Source organism: Macaca mulatta, chromosome 12 (genome assembly GCF_049350105.2).
Source record: "Macaca mulatta isolate MMU2019108-1 chromosome 12, T2T-MMU8v2.0, whole genome shotgun sequence".
NCBI lineage: Eukaryota > Metazoa > Chordata > Mammalia > Primates > Cercopithecidae > Macaca > Macaca mulatta.
In genome coordinates this window covers 79,739,920-79,765,332 of record NC_133417.1, presented here as the reverse complement: position 1 = coordinate 79,765,332, position 25,413 = coordinate 79,739,920, and the positions used below count along the sequence as shown (strand labels likewise).

The 25,413-nt window shown below is 37.0% G+C and overlaps 1 protein-coding gene and 1 pseudogene across 11 annotated transcripts in view; one reads left to right on the top strand and one right to left on the bottom strand.

Annotated features, from left to right (window-relative positions):
- The window catches only part of CHN1 (chimerin 1), a 199,665-nt gene that overhangs the window by 138,206 nt on the left and 36,046 nt on the right, over positions 1-25,413 (top strand). For 6 of the 10 annotated variants that reach the window (XM_077957229.1, XM_077957224.1, XM_015110400.3 and 3 more), the window contains one exon: positions 15,221-15,298. The exons of 3 other annotated variants lie outside the window; for them this stretch is intronic. Coding sequence is in view for 6 of the 7 variants with exons in the window: in XM_077957224.1 (XP_077813350.1) it covers positions 15,221-15,298 (78 nt within the window). In the remaining variant the exon portion in view is untranslated. Of the gene's footprint in view, positions 1-14,634; positions 15,299-25,413 lie in introns of those variants that run through there. One more of the 10 variants, XM_077957228.1, reaches the window with a different exon arrangement.
- Positions 11,409-12,158, bottom strand: LOC114671361 (deoxyuridine 5'-triphosphate nucleotidohydrolase, mitochondrial pseudogene; annotated as a pseudogene). The gene has a single exon (XR_013402051.1). The product of XR_013402051.1 is annotated as a deoxyuridine 5'-triphosphate nucleotidohydrolase, mitochondrial pseudogene (transcript).

Here is a 25,413-nt window from a genome sequence, read left to right as displayed (position 1 = left end):
AAGCTTTTAACCACCTAACACTAAATTTTAAAAATTTTAAATTTTTAAATTTAAAACAATTTAATTTTTTAAACGCTTTATGGAAGGAGGGATTAGGCATATTGAAGAGGAGAGTTTATAAACTTCAGCTCCCTGTCTGTATTATTTCTGATAAAAGGATTGTATGAGATGGTCAAAAACTACCCTGTGGTTTGGACTTCAGAGTTCTTTAAAAACACATCCCTATTGGAAAGAGCGAGAAATCTGGGATGGAGAGAGGTGTAGAAGTCACCTGTGAGAGTGTCAGAAAGCCCGTGAGAGGAGGGAGCAGTTTGGAAGGAGGGCGTGGTCATAGATTTCATAGACAAATTCAACTTTTGTTAGAAAATGTGATTATGGGACTAAAATAGGGTGGGAAAATACATTATTCATGTAGCACTTATCTCAATTATAATTTATTTATTAAATATGTATTTAATATTTGGTCCTTGTAAAATAGTATACCACCCTAGTCTCCGGTATGAAGCTGTAGATTGATTAGTGCCTAGCATATAGTAGATACTCAATAAAATGTATGTTGAGTGAAAACTATGAGCACTTAGTATTGTACATATATACTTTGAGCATTTCAGTAGTTTCATTTAATGAATTTGTGGGTTTTATAAAGTTTTTACACTTTGGCCACATGTCTAGCACCCAGAAATTTTTGTTTTTTTACATTATATTCTTTTAAAGATAAAATGTGTCCTAATTATATAATTACTCACTGAATTAGCCAATCTGCAATCTCTGTTATAAATTTAAGACTTGTTTAATTGTTTTACCCATAAGATTGAAATGGCTTTCCACCTTGTAAATTATGTATGTCTATTTGGTGGATTTTAATGGAAAGCTTAATTATCTATTTCTAAAAACAGTTTAATTAGTTGCTCAAGAGACTACATTCTCATTTCATTGGTTTGGAGGTAGTTTTGTTTGTTTTTAATTTAAGGATCAGGAAAAGCCAGTGCAAAATTAACAGAAACAAAAAGACATGCTACTCAATGACTCTCTTTGAAGCCCTGATACATTATCTGACAAAGAACTGCATGTATCTAAATGAGATCAACATATCCCTTTACCCCCTATCCCCCACCATCAAAATAATGGAAAAGTTTTTTTTTAATTCTCAAGTCAATCACCGAGGCTGACTTTACTTCTCTATATGTTGTAAACCAATTGTCAGGCTTAGAAGTGAATTAAGAGTGGTCATTTCTAGTTGTGAATGTTTCTGTTTGCTGATGGTTCTGGGTCTTCGTGACAGCTGAGCCTTGCTTAGGGTTAAGAGTCAGCCTGTTAAGTGATTATGTCCCTCTGTCTCAGGCAAACACAGTAGAGTAGAGAGAGGATAGGGTGTGAAGTGGAGAGAGGATAGGGTGTGAAGTCAGAAGGCCTGGTTTCCATCTTGGCTGCTTTGCTTACTGATTATCTGCCCTGAACAAATACCTTAACATCAGTGAATTTCCTTTTTGAAAAACAAGAATAGGAAGTTACAATGAAATAGTGTATATGACAGATCACTTTGTGGAATGGAAAGCTCTTTCTAAGTGCTACCGATTTGGGGGCAGTGTAAGTGTGCCTGGATTACTTTTTAGCCAGGTTGGCAGAAGACTACAGTAATTAAAATTATTGTGAAGTAGAATTAGTACCAGATTATTAAACCAGTTACCTCACAGATTATTTCTTGATATGCCACATGGTTATAGAATCAGGCCTAGGCCTGGATGAGGTTTTCTAAGGCCTCCTTCGGGCACCCAAGCCTGTTCTCCTGAAACTCTGTTTTTCCTGCTAGTTGGCGGGGATATGCTAAACCTAAAGGTAAATATGGCATATCTTCCTAGAGCATTAATTTTACTCAATAGTAATGGACTGAAAATATTTTTATATTAAACAAGCCTAGGTACATTCTGGGATAACATTTGACCTTATCAACCTAAAATCTTCAATTGCTGTCTCACTTTAACCTTTTTTTTTTTTTTTTTTTTTCCGGTGGAGGAGGAAATCAGCATGGTAGATTCTTCTCAGTCCATTAAAATGTCACTGAAAGATATTAAATCATCCTTTAATCTTTCTTCTTCCTCACAAGTGCCACTTGTTGCAGTCTGACTTTCTGTGTCTTCCTTCTAACATACTGACCACATGTGGACCTTGTCCAGATGCCTCAAATCACTCTTTTTTTTTTTTTTTTTTTTTTTCCTGAGACAGAGTCTCATAGTATTGCCCAGGCTGGAGTGCAGTGGCATAATCTTGGCTCACTGCAACCTCCACCTCCTGGGTTCAGGCGATTCTCCTGCCTCAGTCTCCCGAGTAGCTGGGATTACAGGCACCTACCACCACGCCTGGCTTATTTTTTGTATTTTTTAGTAGAAATGGGGTTTCACTATGTTGGCCAGGCTGGTCTTGAACTCCTGACCCTGTGATCCGCCCATCTCGGCCTCCCAAAGTGCTGGGATTATAGGTGTGAGCCACCACGCCCGGCCTCAAATCACTTTTAATATACCGAGTTCCATGTGAGACACAGTATGTATAAAAATAAGAACCTAATGACTATCTCTTATATGAAGAACATATAAGTTAGGGGTTGTTAAGTTCTCTATTAGTTTTATTAGGATCCTTTGAACCAACAGGAATTTCATAAGTGAAATGCTATGGACACGATATAAAAAGTTTGTTTTAGAAAATGCCCAAAAGCAAGCTACTTTTACTTTTCAAACATCATCATCTTATAAAAGGTGAGTTGCATAGCAGAGTCATTACAAAGAAAATTGAATGTGTGGTGGTACAGTGGACAATTAACACATCTGTGAATTATGCCCATGCTTGTACTTCTTCCCAGGGTAAAGTTATGAAAGTTAAATCTTTTGTCTTCAGGCCACTGTTGCCATTTTCAAAATAAAAGCAAATTTTCAAAAATATGTTTGAACATCACAAATCTGCCTCATACCATGAATCAATATATATCTCTATTGAGGCTTAAAGTGAATATTTTAAATAAATTACAATTGACATATTCTAATCAAACTGTAGTTTATTTTTGCCATATAAAGGAAATTAGCTTTTCTAACTGAAGTTTATAGAAGTCTGTAACAGGCCCTTTTTAAAATAACCAAATCACTTAGGCTTCATCCTAGCCTAATCAACAGAAGTCACTAAAAGAATGAGAAAACTAAAAATATAACACTTAGCTTTTGTTTTGATATACTAGATTGCCTCCATTAAATTAGTCAGTATGGAATGTTCGCTGAGATGCAATAACTTGAAATAACCTCATATAGCAGTTTAAAATCAGAAAACACTCCTAATAATATCAATCTGATTCTGCCTTTTAGTTGTATTTTTATATGTATATTATATCCAAAAGCTTTATTTGGTTAAAGAATTTTGCACTAGATTTAAAGTTCCTCATTGTTGACAAAGTGTTAGACCTTCTCTGATTTCACCTTCTCTATTGTTACATAACAATAATAGTGTTTCTTTAAGTCTCGCAGGTAATAGGTGTCAAAAATTGGACAAAAATTGACAAAAATAAAAATGTAATGACACATTTCCCCGAGTATCCCCTCAGATTCATGGGGGTTGGGGGGAGGATCAAGAAGACCTTCTCATGAAGCCCAGTTTCAGCTTTTCATTAGGAAGAGCCAAGGAAGAATGTTGTTATACAACCATCACTCCTGGTAACCAAACATTAGATAGTGTTAGATTAGAACGTTTTATTCTTATGTAATTTTGTTTATATTTACATACTGTTACATAATTCAGAATAAGGACATCTTCGATTTATTGTATAAGTTGTTACCAATACATCAGGACCACAATCTGCCACCCTCCAAGAATTTATAAGTGAAAAAATAAGACTGTATCTTATGAATTAACTTTAAGATCACCTAAGATATGTGAGCAATGATATGTAAAATCATAAAGAAATAATTAAAAGAGGAGACTAAAATAGGTAGAAGTTGATTATGCCCATTCAAGCACAGACCTAAAGTGAGGGGAGACCCATGAAATGGATGCTGAGTATTCTAGTCCATCAGCAAGGTCATCCTAATTGTAAAGGTTGTTCTAACTCTACATATTAAGTGTTCAATTTATCTCACTCCACTTGCTCCAATTCCATTCCCACCAACTTCCTAATTATGTTTTGTTTGCAGTGTAGGTGTGCTACCAAAAAGAGCATGTTGGTCACTACTTTATGATATTAATAACTATATCTCGTATTTTGTTATAAACTAGACGAATGCCATTTTGATTTACCTATGAGTTTCATGAGCTTGGTATTTTTAGTCTCCCCTTAAGAAATAGATATAATCTCCTTGTGCTGACAAACTCCATTTCTGAGCCTGTCTGATTGGGTACCAGCCAAAAGCCCATTGTAAATTTGCCAGAGCTACCTTCTGAAGATCCACTTGATCAAAGAGCCAGCAGGCATTTCTCTCATAGACATCCCCAGATCTTTCAGCACATACTTGTGTACTAAATGAGTATGAACCTTTTCTTTTCTTTTGAATTTCTATTAAAAATATAGAGAAGACCATTGAGCTCATTTAGTCCCCAGGCCTGAGACTTAGAAAAGCTAAGTGGCTTGTCTAATAGCAGTAAGAACAAGGCTTGGAAGCCAGGCTGTGTGCTATTCCACCCCCTCCTCCTTGGGCATAATGTTCTTCATGTAGTGTGAAAAAGCTCCCTTCACAGCTCAGCTGGTGCTTGGAGAATTTCTCATATTTCTGTTGTTTCTTGAAAGAAGAATGCAAGGGCTATCCTTTTTTGTTTGCATTGTTTTCAAATGTCTTATGTTTAAATCTTATTGCATGTGAATCGGTCAGGGAGCATGTGAATCGGTCAGAGTATACAACATTTGGTAGTGGCAGTGTTAGTATAGTGTGATTTAAATTTATTATATACGGAGATGAATGCACTGGTGTGCCTTATTGTTATCTGTTTAGATGGATATTATATTAATGCTAGAGGAGCTATGTAATGAAAACTGAGTTAGGAATTATGATGTGATTGCTGCCAGTAGCATAAAAATTGAGTCCTAGCGTAATGTTAAGAGTTTTCTGTGTAACATAAACATTTATTTATCCCAACATAATTTAAGGAATTTATAGAGTTCTGATACAGAAGTCTCTAATGTTTGACTTAAAATACATTTGAAATTTTTGCTTGATTGTTGAATCTGGTAGTTACTATAAATTCAAATACAGCAGTAGTAAAAGGCCTAGTGATCTGAAAGGCACTAGAATATAAATGCTCCAGAAATTTATTCAAATGGCAGCCTTTCAAAAATGGCATGTTAACAATAGATAATATGAGAGGCAGGATAGTCTAGAGGAGGGAGACAATTTGATATCAAATAGACATGGGTTCAAGTCTTACTTTCATCATGTAATAGTTAGGTGACCTTCAGCAAGATACTTAATTTATCTGAACTTTTGTTTCTTCATCTACAATAGTGTTTCTTTAAGTCTTTAAAGTATACAATTCTTAAAAGTCTCTAAGTATACAATTCTCATCTATAAAAAGAGAATTGTAATAACTACCTTACTGGTTGTTTTGACAACTAAACTATATCATACATGTAAAGCATTTACTAGTACAGTGCTATGCAATTGTCAGTTAATTAATGGAAGCTGACATGTTGTTAAGTACCTTGGAATATATTTCACTCTTGACTCTAATGGAGAAAAAATAGGTTACAAATTATAATTCAGGGGATGAAGGTAGGAATAATCTGTGTATCTAAAGTGAGTTGAATTTGCTTGAATCCATAAATGTTTATATTATAACTTGATATTGGAGGTTTCAGGAAAGCTGTGTTTGTGCCTCAATTTTAACATTTTATAGAAATTGCAGGATTTCGCTAAACCTGAACCAGAAACTCATATTACCCAAGAGTTAATCCAGTTACTCAGCACCTTCCGAGTCATAAGGGTCATGCCAGCTAGAACATTCCTCTGTGGTGCTTTTTGGATGGATTGTTGACTTAGCTTTGATAACTGGAGCATTGTGCTAATGATTCTATGGTATCACCTTGATGTTACAAAGGAGGTGGCTGTTTGTGTTACATGAGGTCCTTCCAGTGTCCTAGAGAACATTCTTACTATAAATAAGTACTGACATTCAATAGTTGGAGAATTATCTCTTTGGCTTAAGTCTCGATTCCACATTAAAAACTAGATATTTGTGGAAAAGAGAGTATAATCGGTCATTTGTAGTTTAGTGTGAATTGATAAGACCCTTTCCTATAAGCAGGATTTGATGGGATTACTGAGTTTGAGAATGGATGTTCTTTTAATTATAAAATTGCCAGAAATAAGGTAAGGTAAAAATTGTAGAACAGTGATGCTTATAATGTGTCCCTAAACTATTGGTTATAATTTGACCTGAGCTCACATTGCATAGAGCAATGACCGTAGGTCTTTAATCCATATCATAGTCACAAATTATGCTAACTCTTATCTTGGAAATGTAGGTCCTTTGACACAAGGGAAGGGAGGCAAACTTCCATTTATTGATTTACTTTCTGTGTCAGAAATAATGCAAAAATGCTTCCCACATAGTATCTCATTTGATTCTTAATAATTCTATACCATAAGTATTTTCAATTCATTTTACATATAAAGAAACAAAGACAGAAATAAATTAGTTACTTGACCAAGGAGGTGCCACAGCGAGTAAATGACAGAGTTAAGGTTAGCGCTTTTGTCTGGCCCCAGAGCCCTTGAGTTTCCTGTTTTACCACACTTGGTGAAAATGAGAGGCTAGCTCAATGCAAATCCAGTATTTGTGGATTTTTGTTTATTGGACAAACAACAGGGTAGTAAGATCAGTGGGAATTTATTTGAAAAACAGTGAATGTGTTCCTTTTCAAGGTCACCTATTTCACCTTCTATTTCTTATTCCTCACACTGCTCCTCTACCCCACCCCTTACCTTTTTTTTTTTTCTTTTCAGTGACATAGGCAATGTACATTGTGGCTTAAAATGCATGTCTCTTCACAAACAGGTGAAAAGTGGTTCTCAGGTTGGCACTGAGTAAAATTGATCATTGTAATTATAATCACAAAACAGTATTAAAATGAGAAAAATAGAATATAGTATTTTAAACACTTTCTTGTAAAATGCAAAGATCTGCTATGAAAATTTGATCATATTTTTTGAAGTATTAACAGTACTTTAAATTTTTATTTGTTTTTTTACTCAGCTTTGATTGTAGATACAGGGTATACATGTGCAGGTTTGTGACATGGGTATATTGCACTCAGGCAGTGAACGTAGTACCCAACAGGTAGTTTTTAGATGCATCCCACTCTCCGCCTTCTAGTAGTTCACAGTAGCTATTGTTCCCAAGTTTATGTTCGTGCATGCTCAGCATTTAACTCCTGCATGTAAGTGAGAACATGCATTATTTGGTTTTCTGTTCCTTCATTCATCTGTTTAGGATTATGGCCTCCAGCTCTGTCCATGTTACTGCTAAGGACATGATTTTTTTTTAAATGGCTGCATAGTATTCCATAGTGTGTATGTACCACATTTTCTTTATCCAGTCTACCCCGATGGGCACCTGGGTTGATTCCATCTCTTTGCTATTGTGAATAGTGTTGTGATGAACATGCAAGTGCATGTGTCTTTTTGGTATAATGATCTATTTTCCTTTGGGTATATGCCTAGCAGTGGGATTGCTGGGTCAAACAGTAGTTCTGTTTTAAATTATCTGGGAAATCCCCAAACTACTTTCCACAGTGGCTGAACTAATTTACATTCCCACCAACATTGTGTAAGTGTTCTCTTTTCTCCACAGCCTCGCCAGCATCTGTTGTTTTCTGACTTTTTTAGTAATAGCATTTCTGACTGGTGTGAGATGGTATCTCACTGTGGTTTTGATTTGCATTTCTCTGATGATTAGTGATGATGAACATTTTTTCATATGTTTGTCAGCCATTTATATGTCTTCCTTTGAGAAGTGTGCATGTCCTTTGCCCATTTTTTATTGGGGTTGTTTTTTGCCTGTTGATTTGTTTAAATTTGTTATAGATTGTTACAGACTTTGGTTATTCGCCCTTTGCCAGATGCATAGTTTGAAATATTTTCTCCCATTCTGTAGGTTGTCTGTTTACTCTATTGATAGTTTCTTTTGCTGTGCACAAGCTCTTCAGTTGAATTAGGCCCACTTACCAATTTTTGTTTTGTTGCAGTTGCTTTTAGGAATTACACAAAAATTATTTCCCAAAGTTGATATGAAGAAGGGTATTTCCTAGGTTCTCCTCTAGGATTTTTATAGTTTGAAGTCTTTAAATCTTTAATCCATGTTGAGTTAAGTTTTGTATATGGTGAAAGGTAAGGATCCAATTTTCATTCTTCTGCATATGACTAGCCAGTTATCCCAGCACCATTTATTGAATCCTTTTCTTGTTGCTTGTTTCTTAGGGAGTCCTTTCTTCATTGCTTATTTTTGTCAGCCTTGTGGAAGATCAGATTGTTTTAAGTGTGAGGCTTTATTTCTTGGTATTCTGTTCTCTTCCATTGCTGTCTTGGTTACTATAGCCTTATAACTTAGTTTGAAGTCAGGTAGTGTGATACCTCCAACTTTGTTCTTTTTGCTTAGAATTGCTTTGCGTAGCCAGGCTCTTTTTTGGTTCCATATGAATTTTAGAATAGGTTTTTCTAATTCTGTGAAGAATGATGTTGGTAATTTGACAGGAATGGTGTTGAATCTATAAATTGCTTTGGGCATTATGGCCATTTTTATGAATTGATTCTTCCAATCTATGAGCATGGAATGTTTTTCCATTTATTTGTGTCATCTTTGATTTCTTTCAGCAATGTTTTGTAGATCTCCTTGTAGAGATCTTTCACCTCCTTGGTTAGCCGTATCCCCAGGTATTTTATTTTCTTTGTGACTATTTTAAATGGGATTATGTTTTCGTTATTGGTTTTGTTTTGTGTGTGTGTGTGTTTTGTTTTTTTGTTTTTTTTTTTTTTTTTTGCAGACAGAATCTCTGTTGCCCAAGCCAGAGTCCTGTGGTGCAATCTTGGCTTACTGCAACCACCGCCTCCCAGGTTCAAGTGATTATCCTGCCTCAGCCTCCCAAGTAGCTGAGCTTACAGGTGCCCGCCACCACGCCCAGCTAATTTTTGTTTTTTTTTTTTTTAAGTAGAGAAAAAGCGGGGTTTCATCATGTTGGTCAGGCTGATCTCAAACTCCTGACCTCAAGTGATCCTCACACCTCAGCCTTCCAAAGTGCAGGTGTGAGCGACTGTGCTCAGATGGGATTATGTTCTTGATTTGACTCTCAGCATGGACATTATTCCTGTATAGAAATGCTACTGATTTTTGTGCATTGATTTTGTAAACTGAAACCTTCCTAAAATCATTTATCAGTTCTGGTAGCCTTTTGCCAGAGTCTAATTTAAGGTTTCCTTTAGTATAGAATCATATCGTCAATGAAGAAATAGTTTGACTTCTTCTTTTCCTATTTGGATGCCTTTTCTTTCTTTCTCTTGCCTGATTGTTCTGACTAGGACTTCCTCCTTGCCATTTTTATAGTCCTCCTCTCTATATTGCAGATGGTATGGACAAAGGTAGAAACAGAGGATTGTGGAATTCACCCATTCTCCATCCCATTTTCCAGGCCTCATTCAGATGAACCTACAGAATTGATATCTGTGTCAAGGATGGGCAGGATCACTGGTTGCAATGGCTGACGCCTATAATCCCAGCACTTTGGGAGGCTGAGGCTAATGAATCATTTGAGCCCAGGAGTTCCAGACCAGCCTGGGCAACATGGGAAAACTCCATCTTTAGAAAAAAAAAATACAAGAATTATCTGGGTGTAGTGGCATGTGCCTCTAGTCCCTGCTACTCGGGAGGCTGAGGTGGGAGGATCAATGGAGCCCGGGAGGTTGAGGCTGCAGTGATCTGTAGTCACACCACTGCACTCCAGTCTGGGCAACAGAGTGAGACCTTGTCTCAAAAAAAAAGGATGGGCAGGATCAGGTCTGACAACAGGTCAAAGATTCCCAGTCAAAATAACAAGCTAGATACTGTTAATGTTTCTATCAAGAATGACCTTGTGAGATATGTGCCCAACCAGTTTAGGCTCCCACCCAGTTAAACCATTTCTTCTGTTTTGTAGAGCCAGAATATGAGAGGTGCTATATGCCTAACACCTTATGTTATATACTACTCTCATAAGGTAGCAGAAAGAGCTGTTAGGCTTTGAAGACAAAAGATGGGGATTCTGAGCTCAGACCTCCACATCCTGACTGTGTGACCTTGAGCAACTCATTCTGTGAGCCCCAGTTTCCTCATCTCTAAAGTGACCATTATGCAACATACTTCCCAGGATGGCTGTGGGAACAATAGATAAGACAGCCTTGGGAAGCATCAAGCAGTGTTCCTGGATCCTTAACAATACTGAGTATCTCCTTTTCTTGCCGCTTTCCACTTCCCGCCTAACCCTGCTTCCTCAGCTGGCATACATGTCATTATATGCCTTTTAAAAATTAGGATTAGATCCAGAGTATGAGTAACTGGGTAGGGACAAAACACAATGGGAAGGGCAGCGTTTCCAGGCATGCTTATGTGGTATAGACCTAAAGCAGATTACAGACTCCTTGAGGGCAGGCACTTGTGTCCTATACTTAAACTATATACCTACAGCTAACATTGGGCTCAGCAACCCTGTAATCCTATCATTTATTGGTTACTTACTCCCTGCAGATAGTGATTTTTGTTTTTGTTTTGTTTTTGGGTCATTTCTTTAAACTTCCCAGTAACCTGTGAGACAGGTATTATTATTCATATTACGTAGATGAGGTAACCAAGAAACAAAGCAGAACTCCCAAGGTCAGTATTCAAACTTCAGTTTCTCTGATTTTAAATCATATTTTCTTCTTTATACCACACTGCCCCACAATAAAAATAACTGCCTTCATTTGGTTTTATTTTTTAACTAAATATATATTGAACCTTTGTGTAAGCTGTATGCTAGATTCAAGGTGTGTAGAAATATACATAAAGCCTAATTCTATATAAACAGCTACACAGATAACTGATAAGAAGTAGAACGTGTTAGTCTCATAACTAATGAACCAGTGAAAGACTGTGAGGTTCACAAGTGGATGAGATCACTTCTAATTGGTGTGGATTATCAAAGCCATCACATAGGAGGGGGTGTTTGAATTGAGCCTTGAAGTCTGCATTTCCTACTACATGCTAAACTTGAGATCATAAGATCTTGGTTACTACATTTTTCTTTTTTTTTTTTTTTTTGAGTTAAATACAGGTTTTTTTTTTTTTTAATCTGACATTTGATTTTAAGAAGACACTTTACATCAGGTCACCACAAAGCAGATTTACATACAACCATCAATTGCAGAAAAACAAAGTTTCTTTTTGATCCAAACACAAAAAGCTTTGTGTTTTATTTTTTTATGATCTCTTCCTTGACCATAAAAAAAAAAAAAAAGTAAAAAATGCAGTACTTTTCAAAGGCGAAGCTAGTAAGTTTACAGAAGTGCAAAACACCAAAACACTTTAAGCAAAAACTTTTTTTTTTAAGAAAAAGGTATGACTTCTCGTTTTCTGTTCTTGGCATAAATTTTAATTCTTTCCAGTGGAACCAAACCCACCTGAACCCCTTTCGGTGTCATCCAAAGCTTGAACTTCTATTTCTGGATAAAAAATCCGTTCGCAAATGAGCTGTGCAATTCGATCACCCTTTTTGACTTCAAACTTTTCTTTGCCAAAATTGAACAGTACAACACCAACATTTCCTCTATAATCTTCATTTATGACACCAGCTCCTACGTCAATAAAGTGTTTTGCAGCCAAGCCTGACCGTGGAGCTACTCTTCCATAACACCCAGAAGGGAGCGCTATCTGAATGTCCGTTTTCACAAGAGCTTTCTCCATAGGTAGTATTGTGTAATCATAGGCACTGTACAGGTCGTAGCCCGCCAGAGCCCTGGGTGGGGGCCGTGGCGTGCTCGGAAAGCCGGGCAAAGCAGAGCTGCATGCCGCCCTCCTCTGCACGCCGGGGCCGCTTACTGGGTGAAATGGCGGGTGTCTCTTCAGAGCAGGGCATGGCAAAGCCAGAGGGCGAGAGAGGAGAGCGCCCAAGGAACAAGAGAGCGCACGATGAGTTCGGTTACTACATTTTTCTCACCATCCTTTGATAATTACCGCTAGTCTGTCTTACCATCTATTGCAACTCCTCAAAATTGAAAGAACGTAACTAGAGAAACCACCTTGAATAGAATCAGAGAGAAGATTCCATGGTTTCCTCCCATTTTCTCATCTGGGTGAATATAGCATAGTATTTATGAGCCCAAGCCCACCACATACTAGCTGTGCAACTTTGGGAAGTAAACTGTAGGTCTCAGCTCTTTCAACTGTAAAATTAAGATAATTTATGCCTCATAGGGTTTATCTGTGGATTCAGTGGGATTCTATATATAAAGTGCTTAGTTGGGTATCTGGAATATATGTGCTCAATAACTAATAAGTGATAACCATAATTAATAGATTCTGTATCTAAGTAGATGGAAATGTACTAGATAATGTAAGCATGAGTGATACACATTTGTCTAGAATGTCAGACTATTGATTATATTGGTTCTGAATTTTAGAGTTAGCAATTTTTGTTATTTACAAGTTCTTCACCAAAATTAATGCAGAAGTGCTGTTACTGCCATGTTGAAGGCATAATAGTGACCAAACCGTTAGCCATTTGAGAGTAGCCAATGCTGTTTTCATCCTGAGCTATTGTTTTCTATCTCCTTACTGCCCTAGGTAGCTGTTCAGATTGCAGTTAATCCAGTATTTCTTGACTAAATAGAACATTACTCAGGAAATACAGTACAATCTGTGGAGTCTACAGTAGACCTTACCTCTGAATGACAAAATGTTTACTTTTACCTAGCTATAAATTTTCTGGGTAACTATCATGAATATTTTTATGCTTGGTTGAATTTAGTAACTCTAGCTGAAGAACCAGGAATGATCTATAAAATAGGATGTTGATCAAAAATACTCAGAAAAAAGATGCTACTTTGGTTACATGTGTGATTGTTTTAACTTAGTAACTTGATATCAAACATTGTTGAAGAAAAAAATTTACTGTTCAACTTGCCTTTGGAGCTATTTTTTCTGGTTCCTACTGAGAACTAGTTAAACTTCACTTTAGGCTGTGCATGTCTAGAGTCGGTTGGCCTTTATATTTTTAGTCATCATGTGACAAAATAGGTCCAATCTGAAAAGCAATTTAGGCTAGGGAAGGAGACTTTTTCCATTGCATTTCTTCTTGCAGTGGGAGCATTTTATGTCTCATATGAATTATCTAAGTATACAAACTTGTGAAATTGAAACTCCTATGTAAATACATTTTGCCTTTTATTTACTTAGACATAATTTTAGAAGAATAAAAGGGACTAAAGACTCAAGTAAACAAAAATAATTTGAGGATGTTTAGAAAATCAATCATTTGTTATTTTCAATGTCTAGCATATCTTAAGAACTACTTCATGCCCTAATTAAACTAGAATATGCACTGGGCACATACCCCCTGTAGATTATGAAATCTGAGATTAAAGTGTTTACACTATAAATATACTGAATCCATTTAAATGTATAGAGAATTTTAGATGCTTTAAATACAGTGTAACATTGGCATGATTATTGGTTTAACTTTATTATTATAGCATGAGAAATAGATGATGGGAGGTAGTTAGGGAACAAAAATGGGAAATTTAAGCATCCTGTAGCACCTTAGTGAAAAAATGTGGGTATTGCTCCTAAATCAAGTTTTGCTAAGTCTCTCACCTAGCCACCCTGTTGCTACACCAGCAAACAAAATATATCTGAGTCCTATAAGTAGTTACACTACAACTTTGACCTGTGCAAATAAGGAATTTTTCCCAACTGGCTTCCACTATGACCTGGCCTCAAGCTCTCTGAATAAAAAAAAAAATGTTGAGACTAGAGAATTAAAATAATGGTTTCTTCTATGTAAGTATAGCCCACAACAAAACTACTCGTAATACAGACAAAACTGACCACTCCAAGCTATTAGCAATGTGATATGCATGCTCCTTGTTCTGCATGAAAATAGTACGATACCTAGTTAAATATTTTTCATCAAAATATTCACCAGTTTTTCCTCATCTTTAATAAACTTGGGTTTTGGTTAACTAACATAATGAGCAAAGGATACAGATTAGCCTTTCATAATTTACGTGACAGTGGTGCATTATTTCTAAAACCTAGTGCTGTATGTATGTTAATTTTCCTCTGCTTTTAATAGGTTAAAAAAATTCCATTTTGCAGTAATGCATGACTCATTCATTTCTCATTACCTTCCCACTGATTTTTTTTTTTTTTTTTTTTTTTTGCCTTGAGCCAGCAAGAAACTCTTACATGAGAGGAGGGAGAAACAGAGAGACAGAGTGAGTTGAGGAATACAGTACTTAAATACTGTTGCTTGATTTTCATTGGTTATCTCCTTTCTTACGGTGGCCAGTCTAATGCAGCCTTCCTTGTGAAATCCTTCCCTTCCCCCCACCTTCCCTGCTAGGGGCTTCACAGGGTGTCTGTTGCTAGAAACTGATTGCAGGCAGTATGTAGGCATCTTTCATTCAGAATGGACATTAATATCTTGAATAGAGAAGAAAGCTTTTAGAAATGTATCATTTGTCAAAATTGCATGCCTTTTAAAAAGCGATAGAGAGAGATGCTGAGTGTTTTGTATGTTAGCATCGACTCTTTTTATTTCTGTTCATACTCAAGTTTTTAGAAGCTAGAATATAGATCCCTTTAAGAAAAAAAGGAAGAAAGAAGAATTTGCTGGTTAGTCGACCTCTGTTTAAGAAGTGCTTCATCCTCCTCCTCCACCTCTCCGTGGTGTTTCTCTGCAGCTCTCTGTAGGTTAGGGTTCCGTGCTGCCTGGCAGAATGCTCATGTGTTAGCTGAATAGATTTCATCGACAGACATAGACCACTATAGGTTTTCTTTCCCTGTGAATTCCAAAATGCCATCCAAAGAGTCTTGGTCGGGGAGGAAAACTAATAGGGCTGCAGTTCACAAATCAAAACAAGAGGGCCGTCAGCAAGATTTATTGATAGCAGCCTTGGGAATGAAACTGGGTTCTCCAAAGTCGTCTGTGACAATCTGGCAACCTCTGAAACTCTTTGCTTATTCGCAGTTGACATCACTTGTTAGAAGAGCAACTCTGAAAGAAAACGAGCAAATTCCAAAATATGAAAAGATTCACAATTTCAAGGTAAGAATATTTGCTTTTAGTCTTTTAAGAAATACACATTACTTGCAATATATAATATTAAAGGAATATCTTCTTATGTCTTTTTAAAACTAGGATGACTTGACTAAAATGTTCTTGCTATTTAAGGAGTGAGATGTTTTCAGCCTGATTTTACTTAAGGAATAGCTGAATAAAGCTAATAGAAATCCAACCCCGTTTTTCTCTAATGCTGTTTAATACTGTTTTATCAATGTGTACTCACTGGTAAAAGTCTTGCCCGATATTTAAAAGGTCTCAGTTAATGATGATTTTGGCATTGTTTTTATTTGTGATACAAATGTGTCTGAATACCTCTGTTGGAGATTTTATGAGAGGATTAGATCTTATCTGTGTTTCTGGTAAAGAGCTTTGGATATAAGAGGCATGTGCTATTGCATCTGGATTGAGCAGATGGTTTGCATTTCTCATAGTTTCTGTCTATTCTCCCCTGTTAATGAATTGACCATGATGAAAGGAGGATGGCTACCATGGGACTGTTGATGCTGCTGACACTAGCAGCTTCTCTTCACTTTTTGAGTATTTGCTTTCACCATGTATGCGTGTGTATGTGTAGTTTTTAATTATTGTGTTAATGTGGTTTATCAACTGTACTTGAATTTTCTTTCAAGGTGATATGTGTGTTGATTCGAGCTGTATGTAGATCTTGTCTGTATTTATAGCATGATATAAGGCCTTGAATTTCTGTCCTTTGCAATCTAATTCAGAGATTAAACAATGTGAGGTCGTGCATAAGGAGACCCAGTTACATTTAATAGGTAGATGCACTGGCATTTCTACAGTAACTTCCCAATAGTTAGACAACTTTATGATGCGGTTCTTGAGACATGAATGTTCTTAGTTTAGACAAAATATCATTAGGTTTTATTTTAGAAAGGGAATAATTTGGTTTCAAAATGTGATAAAGCTGGAAATCGTGATCTTTCATTTATTTATTAATTTATTCAACATTTACTCAGCACCTATAATGCACCAGGCTCTGAACTAGATAATTTCATTCTACATTTACAATTTATTCTGATTTTTAACACCAGTATTTATTTTACTCAATTGCTAAGTACCAGCACCCCCCCCCCCCCACCCACCCATATGCTCTGCATTTTCCATAGTGAGGAATAGGTTTTTTGTGCTCTTCAGATCATTTTGGGATAAAGGAGAAATTACTTAATAATGTTTCTTAAGTATGTGGGCTATGTAAAAATTGCTAATATTTTAAAATAAATAACATTTTCTTCTTCTTTAAACATATTAAGGACCTTACCTTTCAAGCAATATCTTGATTTAAAATGAAAAAGAGGCAACTTAGTAAATTAAATACCGGATAGAAAACAGATATCATATGTGTCTCTAGCTTTCACTACATCTTTCATTTAGGAACCTAAACAATACATGCAGGCTTCTAGGCCTCAGTTTCTTCTTGCATGATATACAACCTGGTCTGACAGGATTTTTATCAGGAAAATGACCCCAAATAAATCCTTTTGCCAGTATGAAGTTATGCCACAAAAGAAGTCTTTAGGTTACTAATAAAGAAGAAATTATAGGTACACTGTTTAGAAATGGCTGAGATCTTAAATATATCTCCAAAGATGTACTCTGATTTGTTCAGCAAAAACCTACTAAGAATGCCATTTGAGTACTAAGTCAAGTTCCTTATACATACTTTTTATCAATATTGATTAAGAGCAACTAGGAGGTCTATTCAAGAATTTGCATAAACAAACTCTTTTTGTGGTTGTATCTTCCAGTTGTTTCTCAATTTTAACACATGACTTTAATGAATAAATTCTGTATAGCCAGAAAGTTCTGACCCTGCAATCAATTGTGACTCTTAACCTTGGTATCTAAACTGCTTTAAAGATACTTGTGTGTTTTTTTAAGCCTTAAAAAATAGAAAGCTTCTTCATTCTCTGGAGCTGAAAAATAATGAAAACCAGCTTGGACTTTTTAAAAAAGAGTATGCTCAAGAAAGAGCTCATTTTAGACAATAAGTTGCATTACATATTATTTAGAGCTGCTAATAAGGTCAGGAATCTCAGAATTGACTCTTTCCGTTGAAATTACTCTGTTTTTTAAAAATTGTTTCTGTGGGGTGGCATTATAAAAAAAAAAAAAGAAAGAAGGGACGAAAGTCATACTTGACTTCCAGGAACATCCCAGACTCTGTGGCAGGCGCAGTTCTCTCCCACACAGACGCTCGCTTAGAAGGTCACTGATTGTGATACACACATCTATATGTGTACAGTTCAGAAATTTATGTGGGGAAAAACCATAGCATTTCCATGATGATAATCATTCATGTGTCCTTGCTGTTAACTGTTTTTCTATGGTGGTAAAATTGTATTCTGTCACAAGCCCACTCACCAAAGCCTCATTTCAAGGTGGTTTTCTTTTTTGCTTCTTGAACTGCCTTGTTATGTAATAGTGCTCTGTGGAGTCGAACAGCTGTCAAACCTTATTTCAGGGAGTGAAGCCAAGAATGCTTTCTACCTTTGGTGAAAGCACTCACCAAGGTGAAAGCCAAACAAACCAACTGGACCTAACCTCAGCCTACAGACAGGCGTTTGTTTTTCAGTTTTGGGGTTTTTTTTAGTAGAATAAAACAGGAAGGCTTCCATTTTGCTATGTTATGTAACACAGTCCTTTTTTTTTTTTTTTTTTTTCTATTGTTACTTATAAGGATTTGAGAAACCTTCTATCACAAGAAGGATACTTATATCCCTTAGGGAGGTTATTTTACAGATAAATGCACCAAATCCTCTAAAAACTATTACACTAAAAGTTATATACATCAATTAGAGAGAAAATAATTGTAATTGTCCCCTGGATCAACCTCTTAAGAACTATCTCATCCTAATACAACATACGACACACACACACACACACACACACAGAGAGAGAACAAAACAAAGCAACCTCTAACATTAAAAATAAAACTCAGGCACCCCTCCAGCAATGATTGTGCCCTGCATTCTGAGGCCTTCTGAGTAAAATGATAAAAGAAGTCCCAACCTTTGCCCTCAGGAGCTTGCTTATTGTATGCACCACCTTGGGCCGATTACTTACTCTCTCTCTACATCGGAAAAATTGAGTTCCCTGTACATGTAGATACATGGTAGCCACTATTTTTGTTACTACAAATACCCCTAAGTGGTTTTTTTTTTCCTGAATCCATACTGACATTTATTTATACTTAAGGGTTCATCTGAATCCTCTTCTTCCTGTCCAGTTGCAGAGATTATGATGTAGAGATTATGATGTGATTGAAAACCTTAGCATGATTGTGGGGGCTGTGCCTAGTTCTCAGGCAGAGTTAGATGTTGCATAAGAATAGCTACATTTAGGCCGGGCGCGGTGGCTCAAGCCTGTAATCCCAGCACTTTGGGAGGCCGAGACGGGCGGATCACGAGGTCAGGAGATCGAGACCATCCTGGCTAACACAATGAAACCCCGTCTCCACTAAAAATACAAAAAAATTAGCCGGGCGAGGTGGCGGGCGCCTGTAGTCCCAGCTACTCGGGAGGCTGAGGCAGGAGAATGGCGGGAACCCGGGAGGCGGAGCTTGCAGTGAGCCGAGATCGCGCCACTGCACTCCAGCCTGGGCGACAGAGCGAGACTCCGCCTCAAAAAAAAGAAAAAAAAAAAAAAAAAAAAAAAAAAAAAAAAAAAAAAAGAATAGCTACATTTGGCCAGGCGCAGTGGCTCATGCCTGTAATCCCAGCACTTTGGGAGGCCGAGGTGGGCAGATCGAAAGGTCAGGAGATTGAGAACATCTTGGCCAACATGGGGAAACCCCGTCTCTACTAAAATACAAAATTAGCCGGGTGTGGTGGCATGCAACTGTAGTCCCAGCTTCTCTGGAGGCTGAGGCAGGAGAATCGCTTGAACCCAGGAGGCGGAGGTTGCAGTGAGCCAAGATCGCATCACTGCACTGGGCATCAAAAGCGAAACTCCATCTCAAAAATAAATAAAAGCTACATTTTTCATGCACTACAGAATACAGTGAAATCCTCTATATTTATTTTACTCTTTTCAAATTAAACTGTTAAATGTTTCATTTGGTTTGTTGCTTAATTCAGATAGCTCTGTAAAATAAAATCAAGAGCAGGCACAATACAATAACAACAGAAGCTAGGCTACTTAGGCAAATTAAGTAATTAAAAGAAAACAACATTAAGAATTATAGTGAGTAGATACTAAAAATATGAGTTTAATTTTTTTAAGGTAGTCTTGAATTAGTTGTCAGTTTTCATTTCAGGTACTTGCATTCTTCATATAAATGAAAGATATGAGATATTATATTAATAGATTTAATGTTGCCAAGATAACAGGCAAACAGTGAATCCTGAAATGTGAATTGATACTGCAATTAAAATAACACTGTCATGTGAACCTTATAATAGTTAATAAAATTACTGATTCAAGACCTACTAGGAAAAAGAGATCATACTGAACCCAGCAATCCTGGCCAACAGACTGGATGCTGTGCGGTCTGATGAACTGAAGGGCGGCAGTGGCCGGCACTCCTGCTGAGGGTAGTCCTTCCTTTCCTCCCAAGGACGTGGGCAAATCCAAGCCCCCTTTGGTCTTTATTTGATTCACATTTATAATAAAATAATACAAAGTGAATGAACAAATAAAAATAATTTTAATATGAACTGTGAAGTTTAAACCACATAGTCTAAGGGTTCTCTTACAGCTCTAAAATTCTCAGATTGAATTATTCCATTTTTCATTAAAATTTTATTGAAGTTCATATAGAGACAAATTTTCAATATGTTGATTTGAAAAGGAACTAAAATTAACTATATATGAAAGAGTATTTAAAACTGTTTATATTAACAGCAGTGAAATGTAATATTCAGAAACAGTACCTGTCACCTCTTTCATATTATCCCCACCAACTCTCACAACACCACACCTTGCCTCCCTCCATTCTTCCTTGCCCTTTCCCCATGTCTGGTAAAATGCCTGTAACTAACAGATGCTCAAGAAGCATTTGATAAATGACTAAATGAGTACACAGTGTGACATGGGAGGGACCTTGGTTGTTGTTACTTGAAAACCTCTTCTCATGACAGCAGGATATTAAACACAAAAATAGATTATTCTATTGATCTTAAGATCTATATTGTTACATTTTCTTTTAATCAGATTTATGTGAGTTTTAAAAATGAAATAAAACCCAAGATACCATCATGTTATCTGATATTTGACTAGAGAATCTATGTATTTTAAATGCTCAGGAATTTTAATAGTGTTTTGAATTAATGGTATTATAAATGAAGGTAAATGCAATATTACAAAATGGAAATGACAATCTAGAATGCTTCATTATGCTTCTGTGGATATGAACAAGGAGTGTCCAACATAAACATTTTAAAGGAATAATGTGAATTATTCCTTGCGTGCGCGCGTGCACACACACACACACACTCACTCACTCTCTTTCCCCAGTTCTTAATGTGGGCCACTTGCAAGAGAAGACAAAAATAGCGCAGATCAGTATGTAGTGTAGGTTCTGTCTGCCTAAGGCAATCGGACATGGAGAGGACTAATGACGAGAAGCTAGGAAATTGGTCAGAATCATCTTTAAGGTCCCTGTATTTCTGTTGCTGCCTAGTATAGTACATATCTGATGCTGCGGAAGTCAAAAATGACAGCCACTGCTCCGCTTTCCGCTTCTGCCAATGCTGCTGGTGAGGAGGACCACAGAACCTGTGCACTGCCCCTCAGCACTGCGGCCCTCTTGGCCTCACCCTGCCTGGCCTTCTTATGGTTTGTCATGCAGGCTGGGGAACTGGTATGACACCCCGAGTGCAAGTCATTCAGATCATTAAGGTTATCAGAAAGGTTACTACCTGCCACTAATAATCCGAAAAGAAACATTTCACAAGGTTCTTGTTGGTTTGCACATAGTTGCATATACTTCTTTGTAGCTGACTAGAGAATTTAAATTGCTATACTTAAGAGAAACCCATATTATTCTCACAGACCATGGCCCTTTATTCTGGAGATGTTTTATAATCTGTCTTTATTCCCCAAGTTCCAAATTTGGCATCTCTCTATTATACTGCCCATTATACAACTTAACAGTATGTTTTTAATGTCTTCCATTCAAGCTTTCTACTATATCTTTTTTTAATGTTTTAAATAAGGAAGACATGTTTCGGAAACACCTTCCTTTCTAGCCTCTTGTTCCATATCCATGTGGGCCCTGAAGAGATTGGCTCTTTCAATATACGTATGAAAAGTTGCTGTTGAACATATTAACTCAATCTTTTCAAAGAAAAATCCCTTAACAGTGTTGAAACATCTTGCCCACAGTATTCTCTAACCTAAAACAAGACTCTCCAGGCTTTCCTAGCATGCATGTACTCCGTTTCCCCCTTGCTCATCCGTCAAGTATTTATCAAGCAGCTGTTGTGGGCAGACCACTCTGTTAGACATAGGAGGAGACACAGTAATATGCAATATATAGTCCTTGACTGCTGGATATATGCAAACTGACTGAAAAGAAAGCAAATGTCAATATAATGGGAATGATCAGAAGGACATAGGAAGGGTTTGGGGCCAGGCACAGTGGCTCATGCCTATAATCCCCACACTTTGGGAGGTCAAGTCAGGAGGATTGCTTGAGCTCAGGAGTCTAAGACCAGCCTGGGCAACATAGACCTCATCTTTACAAAAAAATTAAAAGATTAGCTGGGTATGATATTGTGCACCTGTGGTCCCAGCTACTTAGGAGGCTGAGGTGAGAAGATGGCTTGAACCAGGAGATAGAAGTTGCAGTAAGCTGTGAACACACCACTGCACTCCAGCCTGGGAGACAGAGCAGGACTCCATCTCAAAAAAAAAAAAGAAAGAAAGAATGGTTTTATGCATAAATACTGGCAAAATACCTTTAATTTTATGTGCCACATATGTATAATAATGCCATATTCCTCATGGTTCATATACAAATATTTCATATACAAATATAAAAGACATCTCTGCCTGAAATGGAATGACAGTCAGAAGTGAGTATGCAAAGTATAATTCAGCAGAGGGTAGTTTAAACTTTGGGGAGAGATTTTTTTTGTGATAAGAACATGTCACATGAGATCTACCCTCTTAAATATTTAAGTAAGGCCAGGTGCAGTGGCTTATGCCTATAATCCCAGCACTTTGAGAGCCTGAGATAGGCTAGATCACTTGAGCCTAGGAGTTTGAGACCAGCCTAGGCAACATGGCAAAACTCTGTTTCTATAAAAAATACAAAAATTAGCTGGGTGTGGTGGCACATGCCTGTAGTCCTAGCTACTCAAAAGGCTGAGGCAGGAGGATCGTTGGGGCCCAGGACGTCAAGGCTGCTGTGAGCTGTGATTGTGCCACTGAAAAACAGCCTGGACAATAGAGCAAGACCCTACATTAAAAAAAAAAAAATCTTTAAGTGCACAACAGAGTATTGTGAAGTAAAGACATAGTGTTGCTCACAAGTTTCTAGAAGGTACTCATCTATTATAACTGAACCTTTATATGCATTGAACAGCAGCTCCCCATTTCTCCCTCTGCCATCCCAGCAACCACTCTCTCTGAGTGTGAATATTATAGATACCTCATATAAGTGGAATCACGCAATATTTGTCCTCCTGTGACTGACTTATTTCACTTAACATCATGTCCTCCAGGTTCATCTCATAGTGTCATATATGGCAGGATTTCCTTTATTAAGGCTGAATACATATTCTATTGTACATATATACCATACTTTCTTTAAGGATATAAATGCATAGGAAAAACACACAATTTTTAAAAGTCATCTCTTACAGTGAACAACATATTCTTGAAAGTCTCTCTGAGAGTAGATTTTAAGTGTTCTCACCACAGAAAATAAGTATGTGAGGTAATACTTACATTAATCAGCTCAATTTAGCCATTTCACAATGTATTTGCATTTCAAAACATCATGTTGTAGACAGTCAATATAATTTGTCAATTAAAAATGAAAAAAATTTTTTAAGTAACCTCTTCTAAAATTTTTTTCTTTTCTTGTTTTTTGTTTTGTTTGTTTTGTTTTGTTTTTTTGAGACAGTCTCACTCTGTCGCCGAGGCTGGAGTGCAGTGGTGCGATCTTGGCTCACTGCAACCTCTGCCTCCTGGGTTCAAGCAATTCTCCTGTCTCAGCCTCCCTAGTAGCTGGGATTACAGGTGCCCGCCACCACACCCACACCATGTTTTTGTGTTTTTAGTAGAGATGGGGTTTCGCTGGTCTCAAAATCTGACCTCAGGTGATCTGCCCACCTCAGCCTCCCAAAGTGCTGGGATTACAGGTGTGAACCACTGCACCTGGCCTGTAAAATTCTTAATACTTCAGTTTACATGTTCATACAATAGTCCAACCTTCAGGGGTTGGTTTTTCCCCCGTTTGAGATATGTTGGTACTCTAATGCCCCTTCTAATAGTCTCTTCTATCTTATATTCACTCACCCTTTCCAAATTTAACTGAGGATTGGGTAATAATTCTCTTTTGCTTATTTTGTAAGTTAATAGGAGAAATACCATATGTAATATTTCATGTCTGTTTCAAGCCTCGTTTAACTGACAAATTGTGCTATCACACTTCATCTTTTTTGTGACCCACTGTGTCAACATTCCCTAGAGGACAAAGTCTTATTAAGAGTGAGGTTTGGCTGGGCACAGTGGATCACCTGAGGTTGGGAGTTCAAGACCAGCCTGACCAACATGGAGAAACCTTGTCTCTACTAAAAATACAAAATTAGCTGGGTATGGTGATGCTTGCCTGTAATCCCAGCTACTTGGGAGGCTGAGGCAGGAGAATTGTTTAAACCTGTGAGGCGGAGGTTGCCGTGAGCCGAGATCATGCCATTGCACTCCATCCCGGGCAACAAGAGCAAAACTCCATCTCAAAAAAGAAAAAAAAAAGAGTAAGGTTTACCGTGACTGTTAGTAGGATAGTTAAAGCATGTGCCTAAAGAATAACGTACATGTCTTATCATCTTGCCTCAATTATTGTCTATGTTGTCAAGTACTCCATATCTCAGTAAACTTAGTATCATTAGTCAGTGTTCATCATTTGTTATGTAATAGTACATGACACAAAAATACCATTGCCTTCATCAAATATCCCAAAGGATAGAGAATAAAAAAAAAAATAAGAGATAGAGAATAGAAAAAAAAATAGAATCTTTTCTCTTCACTTACTTTTTAACCTATATATTCCACTTCCTTGTACACCAAAGGAAGTGGAATATATAGGTTAAAAAGTAAGTGAAGAGAAAAGATAACAAGCAATGATTTTTCTTTGTAAATATTTTTGCTACACAAGAACTTCTGGTAGCTGAAAACCACTGTAAATTATTTTTTTGACAAGCAACATACTAATAGATTTTTTTTTTCAGTTTTCTAATCGCTCTTCTTAAATTATCTTGAGATTCTTCTGGTTACAAAATAGGAAAACTATAAAGGAAAAGGCCAGTAGCCCAGCAGTTGAAGAACCACTATATCATCAGCTGCTTATTTTCTATATTTTTATGTTCTTTGGGGAGCAAAAATAGAACTGCCGTGTTTTGTAAGATATTATCCAGACTTAAAAATTAAAAGAACACATCTATTTTTAGGTCATAGTAGTCAGAGGTTTGTTGTCACTTTAGGTGATACCCTCCTGTCTTTTGTATTAGAGGTGACGTTTTGGCTATCCGTGTGAATGGATTTCCCCAAATCAGGCCTAAAATATCATATTCCCTTTTTCTCTTTTTAGAACTACCTTTGTTTGGAGCTTCACCTCTTGCATGTGACACAACACTGATCTCTGCTTGTGCTCTGCCTGGTACACATGCCCTTGTTCTTAAAGAGAAGTCCATCTCTAGGGGGCGTGCTAATTTGCTTTGATGGTTGCTGTTACAGCTCATTACTCCACAACTGTATTACTTCAGTGTGTTTTTCTTGATCTGTTACCGTGAATACATTTACTATTTGATGGAACAGTTGAGAGACTTTTATTGCAAGTGTCAGAAAACCCAGCCCACAGTGGACTAAGAAAAAAGGAAATTTGTTGTGTTGCATAGTAGAAAAAGTCT